The sequence below is a fragment of the Fonticula alba genome (genome assembly GCF_000388065.1).
Source record: "Fonticula alba strain ATCC 38817 unplaced genomic scaffold supercont2.6, whole genome shotgun sequence".
Taxonomy (NCBI): domain Eukaryota; order Rotosphaerida; family Fonticulaceae; genus Fonticula; species Fonticula alba.
The window spans coordinates 2210066-2217468 of record NW_009242976.1 but is presented as its reverse complement, the minus strand read 5'-3'; the positions used below and the strand labels follow the sequence as shown (position 1 = coordinate 2217468).

The window sequence follows — 7403 nt, the reverse complement described above, 5'->3', positions numbered from 1 at the left end:
GTAGCTGTTGTCGATGCGCGCCAGGCGGGCACTCCCCCCCCCCCCCCCTCCCCCCCCCCCCCCCCCCCCCCCCCCCCCCCCCCCCCCCCCCCCCCCCCCCCCCCCCCTCCCCCCCCCCCCCCCCCCCCCCCCCCCCCCCCCCGCCTGTGCGCTCGCCTGCTCAGCCGCCCGTCCGCCCGCCATGGATTTCCTCCTGGCCGCGTCGTCGTCGTCGGCCCCCCCCGGGGAGTCGGCCCAGGTGGTCAAGATCCTCTTCTGGGTGGCCTTCCCCTTTGTGTGCTTCGCCATTGGCCTGACATTCTTCAGCATCTGGGAGCACATCAAGAACTACCACGTCCGGCGCCTTCAGCGGCATGTCATCCGCATCCTCTTCATGGTGCCGGTCTTCGCGGTCACCGGCTGGGTGGGCGTCATCGATCCGATGGTGTCGCGCTACTTCGAGCTGGTCACCTCCTTCTATGAGGGCTTTGTGGTACTGTGCTTCTTCTACCTGCTGGTGGGCTACCTCGGTGGGGAGGGCATGGTCACGCGGCGCCTGGAGCGCCGGCGTCAGGCCTCCCCATCCGACGACCCGGACGCCCTGGACCTCGATCTGCCGGAGGGGTTCCCCTCGGCCGGCGACACGTCCAACGAGGCGGGCGACGCCTCATCCTCCAGCTACCGCCAGCATCCGTCGCAGGTGAAGCCCGAGCCGCTGTGTCTGCCGCGCGTGGCTGTCTTCGCGTGCGTCGGGCCGCCCTCCCCATGTTCCTGAATGCCTCCATCGCACGTTCGCCGCTGCCGTCGCCGCTGCCGTCGCCGCTGCCGTCGCCGCCGCCACCGCCTCGTGCATCTCCTCCTTCATCGCGCGCCCGCCATTGGCGTCCGACTTCTGGCCAACCGTCCTCGCCCTCCCCCTCTGACACACTCTCTCTCTCTCCCTCCCCCCTCTCTCCCCCCTCCAGGCGCATGTTCCCGTCGGTTAGCTACGACGTGCGCGTCTTCTTCCGCTTCCTCAAGCATCTGATCCTGCAGTATGTGGTCATCATGCCGTTGGTGCGTCCCTCTTGCTTGGTGTCTCTCTCTCTCAGCCCCCTTATATCCCCCTGCTGCTCGCACGTGCATACTTGCCCCATCACTCACTCACCCCCCCCCCCCCTGACCACTGCTGCTCCACTCTTGACCGCCGCACACGGGCCGCGCGCCGTTCTTCGTGACGTTCCCCCCTCCCTCCCCCTGCCCGCAGATTGCCGTCATCCAGATCTCCTTCGACATCTACTGGCTGTCCAAGTACCCAGGCACCTTCGATGCGCACACCGTCTACACCGTGCTGAATATCATTCGCATGGTCTCGGTGACCCTGTCGCTGCTTGGTCTGCTGCGCTTCTACAATGTCTTCGGGCCGGACCTGCTGCCCTTCCGCCCGCTGCCGAAGTTCCTCTGCATCAAGGCCGTCATTTTCTTGTCCTTCTACCAGCGCCTGCTGTTCCAGTTCATCGAGTGGGTCCTGCCGGCCGACAGCGGCATGGCGGTCAGCGGGCACACCATCAACTCCTTCATGATCGCCATCGAGATGGCCGGCGCGGCGATCCTCCACATGATGTACTTTTCCTACAGCGATTATTTGCACCTGTCCTCGCGCTCGGAGGACCGGGCTGATGACCGCCTGGATGCGGCCACCACCACCACCGGCGGCGGCGGCGGCGACGAGATGTTCGTCCGCTCCACCGGTGGCCCGGAGCTTCGCAGCCGCGCCGCGCCGGTGGACAGCATCCAAACAACCCTCCTCCGGGGGTACGCCCGGGCCCTGCTCCATGCCTTCTCCTGCGATGATGTCCTTTCGGACATCGGGGACATGCTGTGCAATCGTCAACCCAGTGCCGGAGCTGGCTCCGGCCGTGGGGCCGGCCGCGGCGGGATGGATGCCTCCGGGGTGTCCTTCAACCCGGCGGACGATGGGAACCGCTTTGGCATCGAGTTCACCAGCTTCGGCGAGACGCACCAGCCCACCGGGGACCTGGAGATGGTTGACGACCCGCTGGGCCCGGTGCCCGGCGCTCATGTCGCCTCCGCCCCCCTGGACCAAGGGCCAGCCAAGCAAGGGGCCGCCCTGCCGTATGGTGCCGGGTCATTGGATGGGGACCACCTCGAGGAGGATGATCTCTTTGCCATGACCCCGGACATGACCGCCTCCGATGTGCTTGGCATCGGCGACGTGGAGGTGGCCCCGGTCCGGCACCCGGTGTTCACCTTTACCGCGGGTGGCGGGAGCCCGAACTCCGGCGGCCCGGCTGTCTGATGCGGCGCCATGTCGCGCGTGTGCCGTGCGTGTGCCGTGCGTGCGTGCGTGCGTGCGTGCGTGCGTGTGTGTGTGTGCCGTGCGTGCGTGTGTCTGGCGTCTGGCCGGGGCTGCCGCTCGCCCCCCGGTGCATTGGCATGTCGCCCCCCTCCTGTGGTTCAGGCCCCAGGCTGCGAGCGAGGGGAAGGCACCAGTGGCAGGGGGCGGGGCCGTATGCCGCATGTGCGATCGCATCCGCGCCTGTCCCTCCCCCACCCCGTTCCCCTCATGCACACGCGCGCGCACACCTACACACACACACACACACACACACACACACACACACACACACACACACGCGCGCGCGCCCAAGAGAAAAGGCTGGCACCAGGCCGCCAGGGGGCCGAGGGTGGGGATGTACAAACATTGACGGCCGTGGCCCATCACCCCGTTCCTGGTCGTTCCGCCCGTCCCCTCTTGTCGTCTGGTTTTCATTGGCCTCCCCCCCCCCCCCCCCCCCTGCCCTCCCTCGTTCTTTCACCAAATCACCCCCTTCCTGTAATTAATAGATCACACCATGTTGGTACATGTACAGATCCGCATGTCCCCTCTCTCACCGTGTTGATGGGCGGGGTGGCCTTTCTCCCTCCCTCCTACCCCCCCCCCCCCCCCCATCAGAGCACCGACCGGCATGCCGGTGCAGAAAGCAGAATATGCACTGCCACGTGGGTACCCCTGTCCTGGTCTCTCTGTCTCTCTCCCCCCCCTTCCTCCCCTCCCCCGCACACATGGATGACATCGGGCGGTGGTGATATCATATGGCTGGAAGAGAGGGCCGGGCCCGGACGCTTGCCGCTTCTCGCCTGCCACCGCGCGCCCGGAAGGGCCTCAAGCCGGTGATCGAATTCCAGTGGAAGTCATGCGCCGGGCCCACGGCCCCCTCCCTCTGTCTGAGCCCCCCCCCCCCCCCCCGGGGCCCGAGTCTGGGGTTCAGACTCTTTGAATCTGAACATGGGGCGGATGAGCTCAGTGCCTGGGGCCGCGTAAAGTTGTGGACTATTCCGATCCATGCCCCTTCCCCTTCCCCCCTCCCCCTTCCGTCCCCCCGCCCCCGCGCCCCCCCCCCATCGCCTCCCTGCGCCCGCCTTCGGCCCCGGGCCCACTCGCGGGGGGGCCGGTGTCGGGTCCACGCGACAACCTGCCACCACGGAAGAGGCCGACCAGCCAGTCGAGGAGGGGGGAGAGGGGGGGCGCGGAGGCTGGGTTGTCCCTACCCCGGGACCGCTGGAGTCTGTGCCCCCTTCCCATGCTGGGATCGGCAGGTGTTAACCGGTTGGCTCGGGTGGTACATTAAAGGGCCTGCACCCGGAGAGGGCGCGCGTGTCCACGATGTTACCTCACCCACAATCCCAATCCCTCTGCCCAGGCGTTTCCACCAATTTCCCCCTGGCACCCGTTTGCCTCTCCCCCGGAGGACCCCCCACCCCGCGCCCCTTGCCCGCCAGTCCGACTTGCCTCCTCGCCTTCCGGCTGCTCTCTCGCCGATCCCGCGCGGTACCCGCCCCGGCCCCCGCACAAGCCCACACAGGAGTATGAAGCTTCGTACTCTGGTGCTCGGGGTCCTGCTGCTGGCGTTCCACGCCGCGCGGGCCGACCCGGCTCTCTGTGGAAAGTACAGCCTCGTCTCGTATGAGGGCCAAATCTGCGACAGCACCCATTCCTGCACCCCGTCGCTGTGCGTCGCCCACCTTTGCGCAGAGCACCACGCCGTGGCCAGATGGGCTCGCGTCTGACCATCTTCTCGCCTGTTTCCCCTGTTCAACCCGATCTCCCCTGCCGCGGGCTGTCGTTTGGACACGCACCCTCACCCACGCTCTCGCACGCACGCTCTCGCGCGCACACCCACACCCACATCCACACCCACACCCACACCCACACTCGGACAGATACTGCAATGCCGGGACCTGCGAGCAGCGTCTCCCTGCCGGCGCCACTTGCCTGACCTCGGGACAGTGTGTCCGGACCGCGTCCTGCCGCGGCGATCCGGGCCTCGACACAAAAACCTGCGTCCCAAATGCCAACCTCGGTGCGGCCACACATGCCAATATCTCTGTCCCCCATGCGCATGCCGCCGCTGACCTCGACCGATCTGGGCCCTCGACTCCAGGCGAGGCCTGCTCCTCTTCGGACATCAGCCCCGGGGCCCTCCCGGCCTGTGCATTGCCTCTCGTGTGCGATCGCTTCACGTCCGTCTGCGTGGGCGGCTACAAGGGCGACGTCTGCACGGCCGGCAGCCAGTGCGTTTGCAGATGGGCGACCCCCACCCCCCGGCCTTTTCGTCCCTCCCACAATGCGGCAGCCTCCCGACAGGGAGTCTCGGACCTTCTCCCCCCCCCCCCACTAACCAAGTTACTCCCTCTCGCCCCCCCCTCCCTCCCTGCTCCGCCCCCCGGTTCACAAACACAAAGATGCCAGTCAGAGCAATGTACCGGAGGCGTGTGCGAGGACGTGTCCTCGAACACCGAATGCAACGGCCCCCAAGCCTGTGGTGGCGGCTTCCAGTGGTTCTGCGAGACTCCCGACAATGTGTGCGCCGAGGCGCAGGGCGCCGGCCAGCCTTGCACTCTGGCATCCATGGGCCCCGGGGCTGCTCCCTGCGGGGTGGGCCTCTTCTGCGGGCGGTACAACTCCTCCGAGGGCGCCGGCGTCTGCCTGAAGGAGGGCGAGCTGAACAATGGCGAGGAGTGCACCTTCAACCGGGCCTGCAAGTCCCTGTCTTGCAATGCCTCCACCGGCAAGTGTGTGCCTGCGCCGACGACATGCCCCTCGGCCACGACCATCGGCGGCCCGCTGGTCGGGGGTCTGGCATGCTCGGAGAAGGATCTCTGCGCCTGTGAGGAGGCGCAGGAGGACGAGGCCGCCGGCCAACGGGCCGGGATTCTGGCCGCACCTGGCCCCGGTAGGCGGGTGCTTTTCCGCTTGTTGGATCGACTTGACGTCGGGGGCGGCCGGCTGACCGGGACCACGGCCACGGTCACCGCCCTGGCCACTGGCCAGTGCAAGGAGAATCCCTGCTGGAAGCAGCTGGAGGTGCGCGGCTTCCCCCACAAGTGTCCCTTCGCTTTTCCTGGTGCTGCCAACGCGCTGGCACACTCGTGTCGCCGCCCCTCCTCCCGGGCTCTCTCTCTCTCTCTCTCTCTCTCTCTCTCTCGCTCTCTCTCTCTCCCCTTCTCTCGTGGGGAAGGCCACCTCAGCATGTCGTCTAACACCGTTCCTGTCTCGGTCCTTCTCCGTGCGCCTGGCGATCGAAAAAAAAAAGCAACTCGACACCTGCGCCATGACCAACTGCAATCAGCGAATTTCCGCGGGGCGGTTCTATTACTCGGGGAGCTGCGTTCTGACCAAGTGCCTCAGCTTGTACAACAGCTACAACCAATGTTCCATGCTTGTGCCGGTGTGGCCTACTCCCACACCGACGCCGACACCCACACCCACTCCAACTCCAACTCCGACACCGACACCGACACCGACACCGACACCGACGCCCACGCCCACGCCCACGCCTACGCCCACTCCGACGCCCACGCCTACGCCCACTCCGACGCCCACTCCGACGCCCACTCCCACTCCCACTCCCACTCCCACTCCCACCCCCACTCCCACCCCAACGCCCACTCCCACTCCCACTCCCACTCCAACGCCCACGCCCACGCCCACGCCCACGCCCACCTCCACGCCTGCCCCGTCTCCGACGCCCTTCCCGATCCCTTCCGGGGCGCCGCCAATCTTCGCCAAGCACTATATTTTGGCCATGGTGTTGTCCTTCATTTTCGCGATGATCTGATTCTCATCAGCAGCCCATCACATGCACAATATAGGTCCACAATACTAAATCCCCTGCACCACCGCTCACTCACGTGGCATACCTTCAAGGTGTCCTCCCCCGGGGGGACGGGCTGCGGGGGGCCGACGCACTGGCGTCCTGCTCCTTTCCGTTGTCCGTGGGCCGCGGTGTCTCTGGTGGGGGGGGGGGGGGGGGGGGGGGGGGGGGTGCGCTCTGCGCGCAGAGATATCCTGGGGCGGGCCGGTGAGACCTCCCTTGTCCTGCCCCCTTCGGTTTGGTGTATCCTTGACATGGTCCCAGGCGAGAGTTGTCCGGGGGGGGGGGTGTCTCCCGCCGCCATCAGCCCGCGCGCCCGGAACAGAGAACTCTCTCTCCTTTGCCGGCTTTCTCTCGCCGGTGCCAGGGGCGAGGAGGACCGGCCGTCCCCGTAAAGGAGGCTGACATGTTCAACCCATTTCTCCCGCGGGATGGGGGGACTCTCCATCGGCCCGGTCTTCGACAGGGGCCAGCATTCGGGGTCCGGGTGCGCGAGGGGGGAGGCTGGGGGCTGGGAGCCTGACCGGCGGGCCACACGCCCGGAAAAGCCCCCGCCGTTGGCTCGGGCTGGGGGCAGCATGAGGGGGGTGCCTTGTTGTTGTGCAGGAAGACCAGCGGACTCCTTGCCGCGCTTCCCGGCTGCCCTTTTTTCGGTTAGCCGTTGCAGGCTAGAGGCCGGCCGGTGTTGGCGGATTTTTGTCCAGCATGCTCTGCTCACTGGCGGCCGGGCCCCGGCACCAGGCCCGGGGCCCCCTAATTCTGTGATTCGTCACGTCCGGAGTCCCTGTGTTGCGCATTCGCTCCCGTCCGTGTGCGCCCGGGGCGGCGGGGCGGCGGGGCGGCGGGGCGGCAAAGACAAGCCTGCCCCGGAAGGGCATGCGGAGGATCGCCCCTCCCCCCCCCCCCCCCGGCGAGGGAGCGGTTATTCCTTTTATTTTGAAAAAAGGCCTGCCCTCTCGGCGAGCGCGGCCCCGGATCCCGAAAAACCGCCCAGTGGTTGACCTGAAGGGGGGGGGGGGGGGGGAGGGGCAGACGCCGGCGGAGGTATGTCGCGCTCGTCCTGCTTTTGTGGGGCAGCGTCCTTCCAACACCTTCCAGCGGTTGGGAGTGCCCACCTCGGCTGGGGATGCCCGTATTCCCCCCCTCCCGCTGTGGCGGTCTCAGGTGAACGCGCACTCCCTTCACAGCCGAAAGTCAGGGGAAGGGGGGGCACTCTCCGCCCCCCCGCCGACCGGCGCGGCAGGGGCGCGCGCCCACCAAGAAGGG

General features: G+C 67.5%; 3 protein-coding genes across 3 annotated transcripts in view; all 3 read left to right on the top strand.

Moving 5' to 3' along the window:
- Window positions 1–136: 136 nt before the first annotated feature.
- Window positions 137–2336, top strand: H696_04134 (hypothetical protein). Its single transcript, XM_009498018.1, has 3 exons — window positions 137–723; window positions 945–1035; window positions 1226–2336. Exons 1-3 carry the CDS (start codon window positions 182–184, stop codon window positions 2276–2278), a joined length of 1686 nt encoding a protein of 561 aa, XP_009496293.1. The 5' UTR covers window positions 137–181; the 3' UTR covers window positions 2279–2336.
- Window positions 2337–3675: 1339 nt separating this feature from the next.
- Window positions 3676–5523, top strand: H696_04133 (hypothetical protein; the record flags this gene model as incomplete). The annotated part of the gene is made up of 4 exons (XM_009498017.1): window positions 3676–3992; window positions 4204–4554; window positions 4726–5347; window positions 5512–5523. The coding sequence occupies exons 1-4, from the start codon at window positions 3850–3852 to the stop codon at window positions 5521–5523; spliced, it is 1128 nt and encodes a 375-aa protein (XP_009496292.1). The 5' UTR covers window positions 3676–3849.
- A 169-nt stretch (window positions 5524–5692) lies between these two features.
- H696_04132 (hypothetical protein) overlaps window positions 5693–7403 on the top strand; it is a gene marked incomplete at both ends in the record, with an annotated part of 7781 nt that continues 6070 nt past the window's right edge. The window contains one exon of the mRNA XM_009498016.1: window positions 5693–6135. Coding sequence (XP_009496291.1) covers window positions 5693–6135 — 443 coding nt within the window. The remainder of the gene's footprint in view (window positions 6136–7403) is intronic.

Bases quoted from the DNA above. Each gene is read 5' to 3' on its own strand.
- H696_04134 (XM_009498018.1), top strand. From the start codon at position 182: ATGGATTTCCTCCTGGCCGCGTCGTCGTCGTCGGCCCCCCCCGGGGAG. The intron at 724-944 runs GTGCGTCGGGCC...TCCCCCCTCCAG, and splicing joins CCGCGCGTGGCTGTCTTCGC to GCGCATGTTCCCGTCGGTTA. The intron at 1,036-1,225 runs GTGCGTCCCTCT...CCCTGCCCGCAG, and splicing joins ATGTGGTCATCATGCCGTTG to ATTGCCGTCATCCAGATCTC.